Source organism: Tyto alba, unplaced genomic scaffold (assembly GCF_018691265.1).
Source record: "Tyto alba isolate M040663 unplaced genomic scaffold, T.alba_DEE_v4.0 Super-Scaffold_17, whole genome shotgun sequence".
Taxonomy (NCBI): Eukaryota; Metazoa; Chordata; class Aves; order Strigiformes; family Tytonidae; genus Tyto; species Tyto alba.
Window position 1 is genome coordinate 13,017,887 of NW_024881279.1, and position 22,046 is coordinate 13,039,932.

The window sequence follows — 22,046 nt, forward strand, 5'->3', positions numbered from 1 at the left end:
GACGCTCAGTGCCATCTATTCCAAAGAAGAGGAGGGACAGCATGTAGTCATGCTGCTGCCTCTGTTTTATCGTGGCCAGAAACACCAGGGGCTCTAAGCTGTCAACATGTAATTGTGTATTTTTTGTCTGGTAATAAAATTTCATTCTACTAAAAGAAAAAAGAAAGAACCAAAAGAACCACCCAAAGACAAACAAATTCTTTCTCTCCACAGATTTTCTCCATAGTGATTTATAGGTGTGTTTTTCCAAGTAAATCCAAACAAGGCCAGTGAGTGACTCTGAATTAAAGTTTGATTTGGTTAATTGAAACAAGAGCCATCTGGGTGGAAATGGGAGGTTTGAGACAGCTGTTTATATTGTTTCATGTGGGATTTCCAAAATTCCCAGATCCATAGTTACTACGGAGTGTGCTGTTTGACTGTACAGAGGGGTTTTATAGGTGTAAATGATCTATGAAGAATACAAAAAACCACCCAACACAGCTATAAAAATAACAACAGCTTGCAGCTCTGCAGTAAACTGTTTTGAAGGTATTTACCAAGTGTGCTCTGCTGAACGATGAGCCAAGATCCATCTTAAAAAGGTGGGAAAACATGGTAAAAAACAGTACTTTACATTGCCTGGACCTCCCCTGGCAGGCAGGCGTCCACAGGTGATCACTGCTGAGGCTGCACTGCTGTTTGTTTGCTGTATAATTCACACACATGCCCCATCTCTTGGGAGTCATTCCTTCCTCTGGGGGAGGGAGCAAAAAAAGGCTTTGCCCTTCTTCTGGCCTAAAAAGCTGGCATTTATCTTCAACAATGCAAGGAATTGTCTCTCATTTCCAGATTTCTTTGGTTCACCTGCCTTTATCATCTCTTGGCTGTGGTACCACAAAGGGGGTGGAAAGGGAGAAAAATGTTGATGTTGACTTAGGTGTGCTGGGGTCAAATCCCACTGGCGTTAAGAAGATTGACATGGAGGCTTAAGAATAAACCTCTCTTGCTCAAATCCTTTTTGTGTTGAAATAATTGAAGGCATTTGAGAGGCTGAGGTCATTGTGTGTCCAGTAATGGTATGGCTGTATTTTCTTCTGTTTGGACAGTTTAACATCTTGAAGTGGCTCTTGTTTCCTCTTATTAATTCCTGTAAATATCATGGAAAAGGTTCTCACAGCTCAGCCATGAAGCAGCCAAGTGTTGCACAACCACCTGCCTTTCAGATTAGCTTCCTAGTTTAGCAGAAAACCATGCATTTAAAAAAATCTCAACCAGGGGAAAAAAAGATGCATTTTTTTCAGTGGAATGTTTTCCTCTGTTTCTGGACCAGCAAAAAACTATTATTTTTTTTTTTCTCTTTTAAAGATTTTTGGCTTTATTTCTGAAGATATATTGTATTTAGAAAAAGCTATAGCTTACCTGTCTGAACATTAACTAAAACTGCCAACAAAATATGTGATATTGTTGGACAGTACATAAATTGAGTGTACACCAGCCCTTCGGATCACTTGGAAAGAGAGTTTGGCCAGTATTAAACTTGTTTAAAATCTCCCTGCTGGGAGAGTGTTGGCCTCGGGCACCAGCCCACCCAGCACAGGCTGGACTCAGCCCCTGTGGAGTTACCTGTAACCCATTAGAGTTCCCACCACCACAAATCCCTTTGTGCTTTGTGATGCCTCCAGGGAAGCTAGCCTGGCAGAGTGGAAGAGTTGTGCTCCCCCCCCTTGTCCCCCTCCCCCCATTTAATTATAACCAGTTATTCCCATCTCTTTGCCCTGTTTTGGATTCTTTACATATTGTTTCAGAAAAGCTTAGTGGAATCACAGCCTTTGTATATATAAAATATAGGATGATTGAAGACCTGGCCACTTCTTTATTTAGCTTCCTCAGCCATGCGTTCCTCCCAAAGCATTTTCCCCTCTTGCTGCCAGATCACTGTTTAAACTGTGTGTAAATATAAAAGGAACTGTGGACAACATTTGAAAATGCTGCACCATGTTGGGAGCAGGGCTTGCTGGAAAGAACATCTTCCCAGAGGCCTTTTTTCCCCTTTTCCTGTGGTTTTGTGGCTCCCTTAGGACAGATCAAAAGCCCTGTATGGGTGCCACTGTTAAGTCTAATGGCTCTCTGGTTATCCATCCCTGTTTGGACTGAAATAGCTCCACCATTTGTTTCTTTTAAACTGAATTCTTTCCTGTCCTTTGAGTGTAGAGAAGTTGTAATTAGGGGAAAAAAAAAAAGACCCTTAGAACCACTATGAAGAGAGGAGATAAAGACGAAAGAGGCTTCTGCAACAAATTTGAGGCAAAGAAAAATAGCAGGTTTGTTCCTTTTATCATAAGGTTTTCTTGGAAAAAGTTGAAGGCAGAAATGAATGGCCAGGCTTTCCTCTCTGTGCCTGTAGCATCGCTCTGAGTGCTTCATCTGCAGCTTTTTGTCCTCTGCAGTCCTGGCCCTGGACAATTCCTGTGCTGATGGGAAAGTTTTCTTGTGTTTTTAGTGAGTGGGGGAAACATGCTCAGCTCATGACACTTCTCAGCTTGAGCATCACGCACCCCATCTGCGTTGCCCGTGGTACAGCTTGGGTGTTGTGGGGCGTGGCAAGGCAGGGTGGTCCACACGCTGGCCCAGGGAGGGCTCTGACAGCACATCTTATGTACTGGCCTTTCTCCAAACATGCTTTTTTGGAGGTGGGAAGGGCATAACTATAAACTACATACAGATTGAATTCAGAGGGATGAAGATAACATAAACACTGGCTTTTAGGGCATTTTCAGAGAACAGTGCATCAAAAGTGAAGCTGAATTACCACTATTACTCTTCAATTCTTTTTTTTTCCCCTGTTCCACAAGCAGCCCTCCTGGTGCAGTGCCGTGATGCTGCCTGTCAGTAGGGGATGGGTGGGTTTCCTGCATCAGGGAGACAACAAAATTCTTTCCCTCTTTTTGTTCCTGTCTGTGCTGGAAGCGACATGTTGATGGGCTGTGGAGAGGATGTGCCAAGCTCCAGCACTCTTTCCACAAGCCCTGTATTGAAACCATGGGATGGAATAAAGTTGCTGCTATGAGGATATTAAAAGGGAATGCATTTCATTCTCCAATTTCATTAAAAGCCGTTAACATTAGAATGACATGGTCACTATTTATAAATCCCCAGTGCAGATGACTTGGTACAGCTGGTCAGAAGAAAAGTGGTTCAATGGAAACAGGGAGTCTATTTGCATGAATGGTCGTTACGTGCTCTGGCAGCGAGGGGAGAGGGTGAGGGCATGGACCGTTTCAATGTCAGTGATTGCAGCACTCACATGTTCTTGTAACTCTTCAACAAATCACAGTCATGACTGGAAAAGGAAAACATGGGTTCAGAACAATGCTTTTTAAATATAAAGCATTGCTCTGAAAAACAGTTCTGAGCTGTTTATACTATCTGTAGGGGAAAAGTTGTCTTGGAAGTGAAGAATTAATGAATGAAGAGGAATTGGGGTTGAGGAGACAAGCCCAGATTCATTTTTTAATATGTGAAAAATACTCGTAAGTAGGATCTTTTCTGTGCAGTGTGATTAATCAGGAACATACGATGGGTCTGCTGCAGACACAACAGGGTCACTGCCCGCCTCAAAGTGAGAGCCACGTGTCGGCCTCGAGGGACCCACAGCATTCACTAATACAGCAGGGTTTTGGGGTCTCTTGGCTTGCTCTTAGGCTGTGTCTGGGGTCTCTGTTGCTGCAGTGAACACTGCTGGCCTGGAGCAGGGAGGAAGGGGAAGAGATCTCTGAGACAGACTCCAGTGGCACAATATCCTGTAAAATTAGGAATATCTCTTTGTCTTTATACCATGAAAATCCATATTTGAGCCATGCTGTAGAGCACTGATGGCACTGAAGACAAAGTCCTTCTCCAATGACCATAGGAGCAGTCATTAAAGGCACCCTGACACATGTACTATGGGAATGTCCTTGAGTCAGGCTGTGGAAGTAGACAGTACACTAAGAAATTGGTGCTTGACATAACAGCAAAGCCACTGTTAAAATGGGATCCTTGCATGTTGGCCTTCTAAGCTGGGTTTAGCTTGCAGTGAGCACAACACACTTACACTTGATTTAACACAATCAATGCATCAGAAGATGGTAGTGGGCTTCAGACCTGCCGAAAGTAACAATCATTGAAAAAAAAACAAACAAACAAACAAAAAACCCCACACAAACATTTAGCATTGTAAATCCACAGAAATTGGACCCATTTCTGTATGAATTTATCAAATCAAGTCAGAACCCAACTGCCCCAGAGAATATGAGAGTTTTCATCCACAGCTCTGCTCCTCTCCTCCCATCTTTGGATCTCCAGCTGAGTTCATTCTTCCAGATCAGTCTTTTCAGCCTGAAGTGTGCTTCTAGAGCTCTCTGCTTTATGATGCACTTTATTGTCTGTTTCTAGAAAACAATGAAAATACTAAACCACAAAAATACACATTTTAATCACTGACTGACAAGATGAGCATTTAGATTTGGAAAATATTTAGTCTCCCAACATAGCAGTCCTCAGAAAACATTTCTGAAGTTGCTTAAACTGTTGTCAACTGCTTACTTCTCATTGCTTTTGATCACCTCCCAAAACTGTGCTGTGGACTCTAAGTTTAGGACTAGAAGATAAAGTGAGCTGAGCAGCACTCTGCTCTCCCCAAGTTAAACTTAACTTTTTAAATAAGGTAACAATTTTGCAAAAACGTAATACATCAAGTAAGATGCACAGGTATGCTCTCCTGGTGTATGAAATCATGTGCATTGCATATGCAGCACATTAGTGAGAATATAGTCCAAAAATTCCCAGTAAGAGCTATAGTGAGAGCAGCTGACTGATTATTTTTGACAAGAGGTTTTTCTCTTTAGCCAGTAGCCAAAAGTTTCATCTAGTTTTGCATCCCATATTTTATGATTTTCAAATCCCTGACATCTTTCAAAGCTCTTTGGCTCGTGAGTGCAGCCTTCTGACTGACACGAGCTAGTGGACTTGGGTGTTGAGGCCATATAACAGATTACAATAAGCTGTGCCATTTCCAAGGCTCCTCATCTATCATGCAGCTGCTTTCATTGCTCGCACCGAAAGACTTAAGCAGGGATTATTGCATGAACCCTGCCTTTACTCTATCCCTGTCTTGCTTGCTCTTGCTCTGTCTCTCATTAACCAAGTCTAAGAATTTGTGACTAGAGTTGCAGACTCATTGACCCAGATTCGCTAATAATACGGGGGAGAGGAGATTTTTTTTCTATGCTTAATCGCTGGCTTCTGTGTATTCTTAGTGCTATTTATATGCAGGAGAACTAAAAGCCTGTAATAAAGATAGGGCCAACTTTGCAGCAAAATTCATGTATGCATGCAGTGAGAGGCACAACAGGAGAGAGACGGGGGAACAGGAAGACAGAGGTGAGTGTAGGTGGATTTACCTATACTTGCGGACCCAGCAGTAGGCTTTTTGATAGCAGACCCTGCTTCTACACCCTGATCCACAAGACCATGTTGGTTTAGCTCATGACTCCCCACTTTGTTCTGAAAATTCCACACCCTCAAAGTCATGCACTGACTGTGTCAAGTTTGATTTCCTTTACCACCAAATAAGCAAAGTCAAGCAGAAGGTCTGGAAGCAGGTTGGGAGAGTACTCCTGTCTGATCTGGGAGAGCACTAGCTCTCCCCAGTCTTTGGGGCTCTGTGATCACTTCTAGATCATGGAAGATTTGCTCTCAGCACTTTTCATGCTTGGAACAGGCCTTCTGTCATGGTTTATTTTCTGCTTCAAGCCAGCTGGTGGATCTTGGAGAGAGACATTGGTGTTTCAGCTGCACTTGCCGTCTTTTGGCTCTGATACTGGTGTCATGATGTGATGTTTGGTTAACCAGGAGAGCTAAGGCCTGGTGTTGGCTTTCCTGTCAAGGCAACCATTCTTTTAAATTATGTGGTTGAACTTTGCATTCGCATGAGCTCCCCAATGCAAGGAAATGGCTTAATTTGAAAGAGCAGCGATGCAGGAGCTTGTTTCCTGAGGACATGGTGGGAGACAGGGGATGGAGCAGCCTGGAGAGTACTGCAAGGTCCTGCTGGAATTGCTGTTGTTTCCTGGTTTGAGAAAAAGGATCAGAACAAAAGGATTTTGCCTAATGCTGTTGGCAAATACCTCTCTGCTTTCATGGAGGAACGCCTAGAAGACCAGAATAAATGTGTCATTAACCTCTGCCTAGAAAAACATGGATTTTAGCATTTTTTTTTTTAATCCCCCATAAAATGTTTGGTTTCAAGCATTAGCCACAGAAGCAAGAGGGTTTTCTTGCTTGAAAATCCTCATGGAGACAGGCACAATTTGATTTTGTGAGCTAAAGTCAATCCCTGTTCTCTGCCAGGGATTTTTCTGGCCTGTTTTGCAATGGAAAATGTTATATGTCCATTAGATATTTGCATCGAGAGTTACCTCAGTGCCATAACACACCTTCTTTTAAAGAGAAAACAACTTCTGTCTTTCCTCCTCTCCTCCTTCCCAAATTAGTCTCTTCAGAAATGTCACATTTCCTGCAATTCACTACATGCTCTTCAGTCTCCCCTTAATGCCTCAATTTTATTATCACTCTGTGGCAAGTGAACCATGTGGGGTTTTTCACTCCCTGGAAATTTGTCTCGGGTTAGAGGACTGGGCAGGGAGACCGTTACATCAAAGCAGGGCTCTGGACTGGTCATGTAAACCACAGGAATTTAGATGGGGGATATTTATTAGTTGTTGAGTTTTCCAGTGTTTGAACCAGCAGGGTGTTTGGAAATCAGGCCATTTTTTTGTAGCAGCCTTATAGTGGATTTGGTAGCCTAACTTTACAAATTCACACTGGTGAGCGTGGAATAGGCGACACCAGTGCTTCCCGCAGAGCTCCCCAACACATTTTCTGCATTAAAAAAAAAAAAGTCTAGGCAGTGCACTAAATTTATATGCGAACAGATTTTTATCTCTTGTTCTCAGAAGATAAGATCGAGTCGGAGCAGAATCCTGTTTCGTGTTACTGTTAACGTTTGTTATCTGCAGTAACAGCCTAGTCTGCTTCTTCCAGCCCCCGGCAAGGCTCCAGCCCGCGTGCCCGCGGGTGGCTGCATCATCTCCAGCAGTAAGGATGCGGTGGGGTGAGCACCATGCTTTTGCTGGGCTGCACCACCATCGACTTTTGGTCCACAAGAGCTGTTTCTAGAAGCTTGCGATTGTGCAGTGAACTTGGCCTCATTGTCCCCACCTGTTGGGATTTTCCTGTTTCAGAGCAAAAGCCACCTGCCCCCTCTCTCCAGACGCATTGTTTAATGTTCAACAGGGTTGTTGGAGCAGCAGCAGCAACCTATCTATCTACTGTAATAGGAAAAAGTTCTAATGTTACAGATAAAGCAGCAGCCATAAAGATAAGACACGGGTGTGTTGGGTGGATTCCCTTTTGCCTGAGCAGTGAGTATTCATAGATTTCAGGCGGCTACCTTTCAGCCTTTTCTCTGAACAACATGGGGAGACCACACTCCAGCTGCATGCTGATGAGCTCTGCCTCCTGTGAGCTGTTGACTCACAGGGTAGTGGTCCCAGTAATTTCTGTTCCCTTGACATCCTTGCTTTATCCAGTATGCATCCTTGTTTGGCACCTGGCTGCCCCGTAATTTGCTCTACCTTGTGATCCTCTGCATCTTTTGTCATGGATTGACTTGGAGGGCGTCCTCAGGAGAGGGCAGTGGGACCCAGGGAATGTCTTTTGATACAGCGGTTGTAGAGTTAATACAGACCATGGATTTACCCGTGGCGCATCGGGAAGGCAGTGTTCTCCTCCTCCGACTGTCAAGCTGTCCTTGCCGTAGCTCTCTGCTGTAGCTCTGGTCTCCTCGAACATTATTCTCTTCTCCCCCATTTTAGGGCTTTTGGTGGTATTATTCCTGCCTGGCTTGTCAGGGCAAGTGAAGACAGGATCAATCTGGCTTAAGGTCAACTCCCCAGCTAAGCAGCCTCCTCCGTCCCACACCCCGGAGAGCAGCAGCCTTGGAGAGGGCTCTTGTTCCGAATTTTGTCTGCTGCTGTCAGTGGGATTACAGTGCAACAGCAAACCCTATGCTGCGAACAAATGGGTGAAAAAAAATGTTTATTTTTAGAACTGGAACCATGATAAATATGTGGAATTTGTCCAGGGTCTGCCTGCTGTATCTTTTGAAATGCAAAGTGCATGTTTGTTAAAATACCTCTTAAAAGGTCAGCATAACCTAAGAAATAAATGTGCTGGCCTTTTGGAAAGCAGGTGAAGTTTCAGATGTGCGATAGCTACTTGCAGTTGAGAGCATGGGCACCCATAAACCAAATCTGTTTCAGTGCCACCCATGTGACACCATAAGGATGTGGATGGAAATGCTGCCTTGCCAAAAAGGTTTCTTTTGCAGGTTTCAGTGAGGAGCCTTACACCATTCTTAATCCTTCAGTTCAACTTTTTCTTCCCTTTTCCTGGCTTACTTCATATTTGCTAAAGCCCTGCTCATGCATTTGAGGGACTTACACTGTGAGCATCATGTTTGTAGTTGGTGAGAGTAGGGATGAGAACTGGAAAACTCTGGAATGAAAAGAAGCAAAATGCTGGATGGGCTCTCAGGACATCTCCCAGGGGGACTCAAGTGGGTTTGTGTCCCCTCTGATGATCTATCCAGCCTGCTGACATGCTTACAGGGCTCAGAGATTCAAGTATTTGAGAACCTTATGTTTTTTAATCCTTCTAGCTTCCTGCGAGGTGGAGTAATACTATTACTCTCTCTTAGGCAGGGAAGTGAAGCATAAAAAGAAGAAATTACTTGCACAAAGCGTTGTAGGAATCTCATAGATGAAAAAAGGAGTTGGCGTAGCTCTTAGCTGCCTGTCACGGCATCAGGCACCCTTGGGTAGGGTGGCATTTCTGCCACGAGCTTGGCTGTCATTATCCCACTGATGGTCTTTTTGGGAGGAAAGCACAGACAGGAGAGAGGAGGGTTTGGAGACATAGCAGACGGACTGAAATGTGATCCAAACTATGGAAGCTGAGCCACAAATTAGTACAGTTAATTCAAAGGCACAAACATCCTGTTGAGCTCACTTAGTCCCCGTCAGTACATAATGGGTAAAGCACATGCCCAAACTCAGCTTCAGACGTATTTCAGTGGGAAAGCTCTGCCTCCCCTGCCTTGGGTTATGTCAGGCTTTATTCTTGGTGGCAACCGGCAGGTGTTCATGCAAGGGGGGAACGGCGTTATAAATAAATTATCCGTTCATTTCCTTCTGAAGATTTTCCTATTGTTTAGCCACAATATGCTTTCCTGTTTTTAAAAAAACAAAACAAAAAAGCGCCAAACCCTGGCCCCAAGTTCCTCTCAGGCGGGGTGGACCCAAAGCTGCTTTTGAAGTCGGTGCCCATGTCATCATTCTTCCATCAGTCTTGCTGCTGTCAGTGTCACTCCTGCCTTGGTGCTCCACGCTTTCCAAAAGCAGTGTGAGAAGTACCTGCCTGGGAGCATGCAGGGAGCGTGTCCTGCCATGCTCTGTCTTTACGTGTGTCTTTTTTCCAGCAGGTCAATGTGGGAGGAAGGCTGGTGCTGCACAGGGGGTGGAAAGAAGGGGATTCTTGTGATAGCAGAAAGAAGAACAAAAGCCCTCTTCCCTCCTTCCTCCTCCTGGCTAACACAGGGACATTGAGTCCAGGGCACTTGTTTTCACAGGGGAGTTGTTTTTATCTATTTTAGAATAAATTGCAGCTCAATTGATTATAAAATGACGACTTCTCTATACGGGGAGGCTGTTGCCCAGCAGGGTGGGGTGTGAAATGAAAGAGCAGCGCTGAGCCCACCAGGTCCCTGCAGGAGCCCCTCGGAGACTGTCCTGGCAGCACCCATCCATGGCTTTGCTTAAACCATGCCCCAGTTGAACAGCACAAAGACTGTGAATCCAGATGAAAAATGGGGAGCTGCTGTGGGAAAACGTGGCCAGGGGGAGGATTCACCCCTCTCTGCTTGGGGTCACTCACCCAGCTCTACGTGGTGGCTGGGTTCATGCCACCATGCCTCTCTCTGCTAAAGGAAACCCCAAACCATATTTCCTCTGCAGCAGCATCATTTGTTGGGAACATTTGCAGGCAGACACATGGAGCAGCACCCACATGAGCCACCGATGGGTCTGTGCCGAGAGCAGCCATCTTCTGCATTTTAGCTCTTCAGGAGGCAGGAAATGAGATTTCTCCTGGGAAAACTGAAGAAAAATACCCATACCTCTTGCAAGCATGACCGAGGCTGACCCCTCAGATCCAGGAAAGCCCCTCCTGCACTGGGAAAACCCCGGGGGAAGCCTGGCCCATGACTCTGCTGCGAGTGGAGGTTCCCCAAGGAGATTTAATACCCAGGGGGGGCTTTTTTGCTCCCTATCTCCCCCAGGACTCTGCCTTCATGGCCTTGGCATGGAAATGGCAAATCCCCTCCCCACTGGTGTACGAGCAAGGATGCTTTTATTTACATTAGTGTACAAAGGGATTAGCCATTACCTTGTGCTACGCAGCAATTGTCATGTGCAGTACAAATGAAGAGATGCAAAAGATCTTTTGTTTAGCCACTGCATTTGCCTATCATAATTTAGGACTGACCTTTTTGTCTTGATGCAAACAGGAGCTTTTTGCCTTTGACTCTTGTTGCAGATGCCTGATTTCAAGGGATAATCCTGTGTTCAGATCTTGCCAGCAACCCCTCTTCTCTCATTTGCAAAGGCAGCAGTTCCTTAGAGCCTTTATTACTGCAGACACAAATGCAAGTCCCAGCATCTCGCTGCCCTACCTGGTATGGTTTTGCTTGCAAAAAGAGGTGTCACAACTGCAGCTCTCCTGCCGTCTTTCCCAGCTGAGCTCCCAGCACCTTCTGGCGTTTCTTTCAAAGAGAGGAAAGAGTCAAAAAATCCTTCCCTTGTCACAAAGAAAAGCCAGGGGTTGCACACAGGGAGGAAGCAGTTTGAAGGAAGGGCCAGGCAGGCAGCTTCTAAAGCTTCAAACTTGGCAAAATATTTCAAAATAAATGTGTGTGTCTGATGCAGTTTATATTTAACAGGAGGACTTTGAGCACCAAGGATGCTTTCCGTTTTTGCTTTAAAAATCTACAAAGGCAGGTGCAAAGAGGAGAAGAGGTGGAGTGGGTGGGAAATGGGGAGATCAAAGCGCCTGGAACACTGTGGTGGTGGTCATGGGAGCCCTGGTCCTGGAGCAAGATCCCGTGTGTTGAGGGATATGCAAAAGAGATTGTCTCTGCCTCAGGGGACTTATAGCTAAGATTTAAGATTAAAAGTTGAGCTTTTTTCATTTCTGCTTCACGCTTGTATAAACTTCACTTTAGGCCTCAAATCTGCTTTTCTTTAAATTGGTCTTGAAATTGCTATTGACTTTAAATTCTGCAAGATCTCACCCATAAATTCTCCTTCTCCCATCTGTAAAATGAGGATGGCAGGATTTCTGTGCCATCTGTGGTGCTGTGAAGCTGAAAACAATCATCATTTATAAAGTCCTTTCAGCTCAAATGGGAGGTTCTGTGTAAAGGCAAGGCTTTGTGGGATGTAATGTTCCTTAGTGTGCCAGTTGCATCTGACAGGTGAACCAGGGGCTGGGTTGGAATTTTTGGAAGAACAGTACAGTGATGCAGAGGTAGTGCTCCAGCTGCTAAATGTCTTGGGTTTGTTCGTGTTATTCAAAAGCTTCCGTTCATCATTACAAAATTAAGGGACAGAGAAGTCAGTGGCTGCATGTCCCACAAAAATCAATATCCTACATCCGCGTTCATCTTGGGCACTTCTGATCTTAACAGCCACGATTCTCGGAGATGGTGTGACTCTGGCCACCAGCTGGTGATGTAACAGCACATGATATGTAAATAGGAAACTTGGAGCCACAGTCACAAGTGTTGGGCCTTTCCGAGTGCAATAGGATGCATCTGATGGGAACAAAAGGATGTTAGTTTTCATCCAGCTTTGCAGGGCGTAGAAGGGAAGTTGCTTAACCTTTGCCCCATGAGCCACATTTGCCTTATATTTGCATAAAGCTGAGGGCTAAATTGGTGTAACAAAGAGCAGATTGTGGCCATGCACAACATTTTAAGATTAAATAGTGTGGTTGTCAGCAAGGAATGCAAAGCACATGTGGCAAGTCAGTTGCAGTTGCCCAGGCTGAGCTAACACGTGGCTCAGGTCAAGCACCTCTGACAGAGCCGCTGGTTTCTCCTTTTGCAGACACAAGCCACCAGACCCGCTCCGTCTCCAGCCGCCCCTACTACAGTTTGCCCAACAGCAGCCATGAGAGACGCTCGGTCCTCACTATCACGGAGCCGCCACGTTTCCACTCCCAAGCCAAAGGCAAGAACGTGCGTCTGGATGCTCACTCCCGCAGGGCCACTCGGAGGAACAGTTTCTGCAATGGGGTCACCTTCACCAACCGGCCCATCCACCTCTATGAGAAGGTCAGGCTGAAGCTGGTGGCTGTGCACCATGGCTGGAGCGGGGCCCTGCGCTTCGGCTTCACCATTCATGACCCATCGCAGATGAGCTCTGACGAGATACCAAAGTACGCCTGTCCGGACCTAGTGACCCGACCTGGATACTGGGCCAAAGCTTTGCCAGAGAGGTTTGCTGTGAGAGACAATATCTTGGCCTTCTGGGTTGACCGTCATGGGAGAGTCTTCTACAGTATTAATGATGAGGAGCCGATATTGTTTCACTGTGGTATTAAAGTTTCCGGTCCTCTCTGGGCACTCATAGACGTCTATGGAATTACCCATGAAGTGCAAATACTAGGTAGGTGTGTGTTTTGGCCTGTGGCTTGCTCTTCTGATTGATCTTTCCATAGAGCCATGATCTATCTGGCTGGTCATTTCTATGGAACACTTAAGAAAACTAATTTACTGTTGGCTTTGTACCTGAAATAATTAACCATTCTTCTTTTGTCAGCAGTGGGGATCCAGAAAGCAATATATTTCAGAGATGTCAGTGATGGAAAGTCCTAAGGCTGTACATTATAGCAGCCATGTGAAAGAATAAATTGAAATCTTCGCATGTAATTTTATCCAGCTTTTTCTGAGCTACATGTGCTCCTATGGCATGGAAAAATATGGTGCTGCTTTACATAAGGTCCCAGGGACTGAGGAGACAAAGATGACCAGTTCTGGATTCTCATGTTCTTTCCCAGCTTCCAGTTACTACCAGTTCACTGGAAAACTACCACCCATTCCCCAAGAGTTTCCTGGCGCCCTTCCCCAGCCTTTCTCTCAACTCTTGGCCTTGGTCCCCACCTAGGCTGGCAGTTTAGCAGGCAGTGTTTGCAGACGTAACCCGATTTATCCATCCTTCCCTTACACATGGGCATCACTGTATGTCTGCAAAGCACTGGCTGCAGCACGGGATGCAGCCAGCCAGCTGAAGAGCGATGAGAAAATGTAGTGCGAGCTCCTGTGTGCTTCGGGCTCCCTGCCACCGTGTGCCACATCTCCCCTCACCCCTAAGCAGATCGCTGCATGCAGGTGGTGCCTGGCTGATTTACAAGCATCATCCTTGGGGAGGGCTGCAAGAGGGGATGAATTTGTTCCCATTAGCAAACCGAGCCGATTGCCATGGAAGGACTTTCCTTTCGTGACTTTTACGGCATTGAAATTTCAAATGAATTCAGTGTTAGATGGAGTGTTTTGAACTGGTCTACACCACAGGGAATCTTTTTAAAATACAAGAGTGTTGCCCTTTCACAGAGGCTCCTAGGAGCTGATTTAGTTTTTACTGCCAAACTAAGCTGCACCTGCTCGAGGGTATGGTGCCTTCATCCTCACACCAAGCAGACACAGTGATAAGCTGTGAAATGGTTAGTCCATTGGGTAGGCAGCTTCATCTCATATTCTTCCAAATGATACCAATTATTTTACAGGCGAGAAGGCTACACATAAATAACACTTTGCCCTGCCTGCTCTGCCTCAAATACGTAATTAAACCTTACCAGTAGCTTGTTCCGTAATTGCAGTTACGACGCACTCCAGCCTCTGGTGCCCATCGCAGAGGTGAAGGAGCGTTTTCTGTATTGGCCAGTGCAGCTGCTTCACCAGAGCAGTCCTTCTTCCTCATCAGATTATAGTTATAAAAATAAAATGAAGCTTATATCTGCCCCCCACACCTCAGTCCTGCCTGCAGCATCCAAGTGTGTAGAGTGAAAGACTTGGCCGGAGGGCACGTGTACTCTGATTTTCTTTTTTTGATCAAAGTACCAAGCTGCACAAACTGTCCCAGGAATCAGGGTGATGCTCAGCCAGCTGGGGCACCAGGGGACCCACCCAGATGTGGTGGTGTCATAGCGGACACATTTGTCTCCCTATCTCTTCCTCCCAATGTTTTGCAACTCAAGAAAGCTATGAAATATAGCTCAAATACAGATGCACAAAATGCATGCGTCAGCATCACGAAGCTTGGATGTGTCTTACTCCTCTGTGGGAGCATTTCTCACCAGCTACCCTGTGCTTGTGAGAAGCAGCTGGTCCATCCTTCAGCCTACACCAGTGGCCTCTCCTGCATGGGCTTCTGAGCAAAGGCAGCCTCTGCTTTGCTGCTGCTGGATGGATTTGGGTGTCTTTCCTTCTTTGGGAAAAGCCTGGTGATTTTCTCCTCCAAGGAGCAGGCAGTGTTGGTGCTGGGATGCTTCTCTCCTCTCCATCTTTGGGAAGACCAGAAGCCTGCTTCATTCATGCACACTCTTAACTTCCATGTGCTTTGACTTTGCTCAGCTGGTTAATACCTTACCTTCAGAGTGAAGTGTCCAAGCCACCATGGGCAATGCTGGAGGTAGAAGGGAGAGCACTCCTGAACTGCCCCCCCGCCTGGCATGGCTGAGGTGAAAATCTGGGAAGTAGATTAAGAATCAGAATCCCTTTGCTGTGAAAAGGGAAAATAACTCTGTACTGTAAAAATCTTCTTTGTAACACCTGCAGCAAGTAGCTTTTGTGACAAGCTCTTGATTAAAAATCTCTGCAGTGGTGTGAACACTCCCAAGATATAAGTCTTGAAATCTTCTTGTAAAATACCTCTCTTGGACACGCCTATGCCTCGACACCTCACAGTTGTAAAGCTATTGCAAGGAGTGTGAAAAGAATATTCATGCTTGTGCTCTTTTGTCCATCACTGTGTTGTGGATTTGGCTTGCACAAGACCTTTGGACAACAAGATACTGAGAAGTTTCCTTCTTCTAGAGAGCAACCTCAAAGCTATTAGACCCTTCTACTGAGAAAGCTGTAGGACCATGCTGGTTTACGGCCTTTCCCATTTCACCAGTGCAAGGAGCTTCCAGATTACATGGGTACCTCATAACACTTGTTTTTCCTCAGCTAGTGCCAACAAGCAGCTATTTCTCTGCCTGCTGCCTGCTCCACATGCGACTCTCCACTACTAGCTGTTTATTAGTGATTGACCTCTGGCTAATTTTTCCATTGTTTTTCCATTCAGGGGAACAGAATTCAGATAATCCGTAGGTTGAAAAAATAACAATTTTAAGCATCAAAGTAGGCAATTGTATCTTGACTCTAATGTCCCTTATCACTGGGTTTATCTCACAGATAGCATGTTTGCAGAGACCATGACCACAGCTCGTCTCAGCACTGCCCGTCTCAGCACTTGCCTTCCGCAGAGCAACCATGATTCAGCCAACTTCAATAACAACGAACTGGAGAATAACCAAGTGGTGGCCAAAATTGCAAACCTAAACCTAAGTCGGGTACCAGGACTTGCGACAGACAACCACATCATCCCCTGTTGCCCAAATCGGCGGCAGCGTGCCCAGGGCGTCCCAGCCTTCCTGGACACAGACCTGCGATTCCACCCCACCCGTGGACCTGACATCACCTTTTCTCAGGACCGTATGGTTGCGTGCACCAACTGGCAAGAAAGCAATAGGACTTTGGTGTTTTCTGACCGGCCTTTGCACATCGGTGAAAGCCTCTTTGTGGAAGTAGGACATCTTGGGTTGCCATACTATGGGGCCCTTTCATTTGGCATCACTTCTTGTGATCCAAGTACTTTACGGACAAATGAGCTCCCAGCAGATCCAGACTTTCTCTTGGATCGCAAGGAGTACTGGGTGGTCTACCGAGCATTCCCAGTCCTCAACAGCGGCGACATTCTCAGTTTCATGGTCTTGCCGAATGGAGAAGTGCACCACGGGGTGAACGGAGCCAGCCGAGGAATGCTAATGTGCGTGGACACCTCACAGTCTCTCTGGGTGTTTTTTACAATCCACGGTGTAATCAACCAGCTCAAAATATTGGGTAAGTGCAGCCAAAAGAAATGATAATGGGGAGCACCTGACTGGTGACTTTTCCTGGGTCAGAACGGGAGCTATGAATTTGCATTCACAGTGTTGCCTTTAGCAGGTGGTCACTGATGTGAGTAAGCAGCTCCTGATCTCACCTAGGTTTGCAAACAAGAGTGAGTGAGGCATGGTAGTTGTCACATAGATGCATGCAGCCTTTATAAGTCCCCCAGAAAATTATGAGACTTGAGAGATAAAATAAGCAGCAGGTAGGGAGGCAGGCATGTCTGTGGCGGGGACAGCTGGGTTTCGGATGGTTTGTTTTGCAAAGGGATTCTTTATAAGCCCACTATTCCAGCCAACAGGTATGAAACTCCTGCCTTGGTAAGGGCAATGAGTTTTGTGAGCACAGCTCTGGTTTAAGCACATGTGTTGCTGATGGACAGCAGTCACTCCCCAAGCACTGCCACAGCTCAGGTATCAGATGTCATATTTGATCTATTGCTGGTGACCAGTTACAGTGCTTTTCCTTTCCTCTCATTTAGGATTCCGTCAGAAAAGCAGATGTTAATGACTTCGTAAAGCAGGTTTTTCTCATTTAAAGCAATGCCCTTTCCCAGTTGCCCCGACCCGACAGTGAGACAGTGATAGCATGAGGCTGTTGCTGCTGGAGAGATTGGGACCGTGGGGATGTGACTTTGAACCCCGGAGGATGGCTGTCGGATATCTGGTGCTTGTTTCACTGAAGCACTGAACAGAAATTTTGCAGTGGCAGGGCAAGGTCCAGGCCCTGGACATCACATCCAAAATCATGCACCTGTATTGTTACTAAGGGGCAGCTATTAACTCAGCACCTGGACTTTCTCCTAAAGCACCCTGCTCACGTGGGGTGGGGGGCGTTTAGCTGGGGCTCGGGTGTCTGTCAGCCCCGTGGCAGGCTCAGCTCTCTCCTCTGTTTGCAGGCACTGTGCAGTCCAGCCCAGTGACCGTCTCTCCCTCAGGATCCCCCGGCGGTTCGCAGTACGACAGCGACTCGGACATGGCCTTCAGCGTCAACAGGTCGTCATCTGCTTCAGAGTCATCGCTTGGTAAGGAGAGCCTGGCCCTCGGCACCCGGCTGTGCCGGCATCGCCGAGACAGGAGTCGGGGCTGGTAGATGATGCAAGACAGCAGGGCAGGGTTCGGGGGGAGAAGCTACATCTCCTGAGAGGCCAACAGAAGTAACTGGAAGAAAACACAAAGCAGTGGGGAGCTTTTCACAGCCTGAAGAAGGGCCGTGTCGCTTCAGTTTGTCAGTCTGTCTGGTGAAAGTGGTCCGTGCGGGGCTGCCCTTGCTGCAGCAGCAGTGCTGCAACAGAGCGGGTGCGGTATCATGTCTGGGGGTCTTACACTGCCCACCCAGACTGCTGCGTTCCGCACTGCCGAGGCTCTCCTGCTGGAGGGATGTCTGTGTAAACGCTCACGCGCTGGTGCTTGGGGCTCAGGCAGACCGCCCTGGGTGCTCTGCCCCGTACCATCCCTGGCACGCACTGCCGTTGCACTGTCCCACAGCTGCCCAGCACGGCTGGTGAGACGCAGGAGCACCCTGCGTGGCGCACAGCTGCTTCGGGGAGCGCGGGGCTCTGCACACCCACACCATGAAAGGGGTGTGCAAAATCACAGCCCTGCTTGGGGAAGCCCAGGCAAGCCGTGCTTTGCCCTGTCTGTAGAAGAGGGGTGGCAGGCTCTGCCCGAAGCTGTATCAGTGCTACCAGTTAGAATACACTGGTGTTTATTTGGCCAAACGAACCAGGCAATGACTAAGGAAGAGCCTTAAAAAAATTTGACTCGAGGGTGTGCGTGTTGTACATTGTCAGGTCTGCACCCTCCAGGTGACTAAATGACCTTGTTCCTTCCTCCTCCTTTGCAGTGACTGCTCCCAGCTCCCCCCTGAGCCCCCCCATCTCTCCTGTCTTCCCCCCGCCGGAGCCATCAAGCAGCAAGAATGGGGAATGCACCGTCTGCTTTGACAACGAGGTGGACACGGTGATCTACACCTGCGGACACATGTGCCTCTGCAACACCTGCGGTCTTAAGCTGAAGAAGCAGCTCAACGCCTGCTGCCCAATCTGCCGACGGGTCATCAAAGATGTTATTAAAATATACCGCCCTTAGCGCCCGGCTCGGGCTGTAGGAAGGGGGAACGCCGCTAGCAGTAACCATGCCTTTCCGTCCCTGCTTATGGGTTATCGTGCTGGTCAGTCGTTATCAAGTGGCTCGTTATCTGTGTTTCCTTATTTGACTGGTAGGGCACAATTCAGGGATAAAATTGAGCTGAGGATCATGTAGGGCCCAAAGGCACGGCTTCCGTGTGCCCATGGGCAAATCCAGGGAATCGTGGTCTGGACCCGACCCAGTTGCAAATGAGAAATTTCCCGTGCAAAGGCTCTTTTTTTCCTCCTCCTTCTCTGGAGGAGGCTTGCTGTGGTGCGGGTCAGGTAGGGGAGGTTGCCACTTGGTCAGTGCCGGGTGCCACTAGTCTCCCCAGCCCCAAAACCCCAACAGCTCTGGGCTGCTGCCGGGTGCTTGTGCTGTGGTGGAACAAAATTAGGACAAGGCCCAGCGGGAGGATTCAAAGTAGACAAAACTGAACTAGAAATGTCACGTGCATCCATGTAAGGGGAACTAGCTAAGGCCAAAGTAGTAGCACAGCCAGATTCTCACTTATTAGGGTTTTGCTCCCCTGAACAGGCTTCTGGGGCACATGGAGAAGCTGGTCTGGACTTACATAAAGCAGCTTTTGCTTTCTGTGGCAGAGCAGGGACTTTTGGCCGGGGAGGCTGAGGCCCAGGGAGCAGCCATGGGGTAGCAGTGAGGAGCACAAGCCTGCTGAGAGCCCCATCCAACCCCAAGTGCTGCAGCAGCAGCGATGGAGCTGCAGGCAGCAGCAGTGGGCTGTTCAGGCACTGCCCCTGTGTCTGGCTGCTGAAGCCATAAATTGCAGCCTGTGGATGAGAGGGGCGTTTAGGTGGGCACGCTGCAGTCCTGGCTTAGAAAAAGCACGGGGCTGCCACTGTCTGCAAGGGTGGTGTTTGTCACCTCCAGGCACAGACGCCTGCATTCTGCTCTGCTCCGCTCCTCTTCGCGGGCGGCACAGCTGCCGCCTCATCCCGTCCTGCCTGGCTCGCCTCCCCGAGCCCTTCCCCTGCAGCCAGCGCCGCGCCAGCGCTCAGCCCTCCTCCCACCCCAGCACAGGGACTTTTTGGAGCCTGTGGTGAGAAACTTATTTCTGATCCAGTCCCAGCAGGCTCACCTTTTTTCTGGGGACTGTATATGTGCTGATTTTACCTGCTCTTTCTCCTGCCTTTCCAGGTTTCCCAGCACAGCTCCCAGCTGTCTGGACACTGGGTCCCAACAGTAGATGAGAACTTGTTGAAGTAAACAGGGATCTATCTTACTTGGCTTTACAATGGAGGAGGAAAGAAAGAGGCTCTGAGGCTGTTATTAGATGTTGGGCTTTAAAATGTAAATGGGTTTCAGCTGTGATAATAGACAGCTGCAAGCAGCAGCAACCTGGATGAGCTGGGCAGCATCTGAGCATGCAGCACTGGGGCTGGTGCGAGGAGCTCAGTGTCCTCCTCCCTGCTGCTCCTGCAGGAGCTTCCCTCTATTCTCCGTCCTCTGCCCACTTGCATGGCTCCTGTCCAGGCCTTCAGCCTGAGCCTGGCTGGTTTCCAGCTGGTCCAGGTTTGCAAAGAGAGGGAGAGAGAGGATGCGGATAGGAGGGTGAGAGAGGGGCTGATGTCATTCTATCTTGGAGACCATGTGCCACCAAGTGGGTAAGAATGTCTCTCTCTTTTCAGAAAGGTGCAATTACCACATTTCTGTCCAAAAAACTAATAGCAACCCCTGTTTCAGGGCTTCTGGGCACAGAGGGGCAGCCTGACGTTGCTGGTGTCTGTCGCTTTGCCTCGCCATTCACTCTGCTCCGAGGTGCGGGGTAGCGGCGGGTGTGCTGCCACCTCTCGCGGTGCCGCTGCTCACAGGGCATGGACAAAACTTTTTTTTTTTTCTTGACGAGCAAATTAACATTTTAATTAAGTGTATAGACGAGAGACTGCTGTAGAGTGAGATCTCTCACCCACTGCCCTGCTGCATCGTCAGGAGAGCCTGCCGGCTTTGCAGAGCCCTTTTTGGAAACTTGGCTCATGCCTCCGGCTGTGCCACTGCCGAGCGTGCTCAGCCCTCAGCAGAGCCACCGGCACTGCCACTGCGGCACGAGTTCGCTTACACCTTTGCAAAAGGAGGCAGCAAGGGCAGCTTTCCAGCAGGGAGCCTTGCCCAGGCCTCCAGGCTGCCCTCCGCCCAGGGACCGTGGGCATTGCCTTCACGGAGACCTCCCCGGTCCTGCGTTTGCAGGTCAGTGTCCGGCTGCGGTCGGAGGGCACAGCACTAAGAGCACGGTGACAGCAAAGTGTGTGAGCGCAGGATGAAAGGCCAGGTGGGTTAGTGCCTGCCTGGTGTATGGGCTGCAGCGGGAAGCCTTTGCGTGATGAGGAGTTCAAGGAAAGTTGTCTGAATCCACAGTGAGCGACACTAGGTTGGATCAGGACCAGGCTAGCAAATGCCAGCAGCCATCCCTGGGGCTGCTGTCCTGGTTTCAGGGGTGTCTGGTCCCTTTTGGTGACTGCGCACAGCCATGTGCACGAGCAGAGCCCATTTGCTTGGCTGACACTTCAGGACCTCAGTGAGCAGGGCTAATTGGATGCCTGGGGTGGTTTGTTTTTTTTTTTTTTTTTTTTTTTCTGTGTAGCTCTCTTCTTTTTTTTTTTTTTTAAGCCAGCAAGGAGAAATACCAAGTCCACCCCAGGCTGTGTCCGAGCTGTTCAGCACCCATTGCACAGGTTGAATTTTTGCTGTAGCAGCTGAGATCTGTTTCCAGCAGGGCAGCATCCAGCAGGGCCAGCAAGGGAGCCAGCTCAGTTAGGGGCCAGAGTGCAGCTGTGCAGGGAGCGGGACGTGAGAGCAGTGGACGTGTCACCCTGCTTATCCTAGAGCAACAGGAATTTTCCAAAATAGGCCTCTTAAAAAAAAAAAAAAGATTTCCAGGAAAAGGTAGCCTCTTACAGATAATTGTTAGTACTCGTATTGCTATTTTTTTTAAACAGTCCAATGATCTATGATTTGTACAGAAGATCTGTTTGTGCCTTATAAGGGTGTCTGTGCACTTTTTATCCTTTTTAAAGCAACTTTTAAAAAGAAAAAAAAATGGGGGAGAAAACGACACAGATCAATGGTAGTTTTATAGATTTTTTGTGTTCACTGAGAATCCTGCTTTTTTTATATATATATATATTGGAGTGGAAAAGTGTTTATTTCAATGGATTTTCCCCCCTCTCCTCCTAACCTGTTTGTTTTGAAATTTAAAAAAAGGAAGAAAGAAAGAAAAAGAAGAGATAGGGGAACTCTTTTACCTTCTCCCCTTTCTGAGACAGTTAATTCTCTTATCGTTACCTTTATGATTCAATACTGTGACCTGTACATCATGTTCAAGCTGAATCAGATTTTGGACCTCTGTATTAGGCTTTTCAAGCAAATCTTATGGGGGACTGGGGTGGGGGGGGTGGGCATCGCACGAGGGAGGGAACTGCACTTCTACATGTCAGTGCTCTATAGCGTTGTGTTCAGTGCTGTGTGTTTTACTTTTGTCCATTTACCTGTTTTACATTAATATAATTTTACTTGTTTATTAAACAAATAAAACTTTGGCTTGTAAA

The 22,046-nt window shown here is 47.6% G+C and overlaps 1 protein-coding gene across 2 annotated transcripts in view; it reads left to right on the top strand.

The window, feature by feature from the left end:
• NEURL1B (neuralized E3 ubiquitin protein ligase 1B) overlaps nucleotides 1-22,046 on the top strand; it is a 35,692-nt gene extending 13,646 nt beyond the window's left edge. Inside the window, exons 2-5 of one of the 2 annotated variants that reach the window (XM_042790439.1) lie at nucleotides 12,249-12,809; nucleotides 15,599-16,306; nucleotides 17,253-17,378; nucleotides 18,200-22,046. In XM_042790439.1, coding sequence (XP_042646373.1) covers nucleotides 12,249-12,809; nucleotides 15,599-16,306; nucleotides 17,253-17,378; nucleotides 18,200-18,444 — 1,640 coding nt within the window. In that variant the 3' untranslated portion in view covers nucleotides 18,445-22,046. Of the gene's footprint in view, nucleotides 1-12,145; nucleotides 12,810-15,598; nucleotides 16,307-17,252; nucleotides 17,379-18,199 lie in introns of those variants that run through there. The other variant, XM_009969730.3, reaches the window with a different exon arrangement.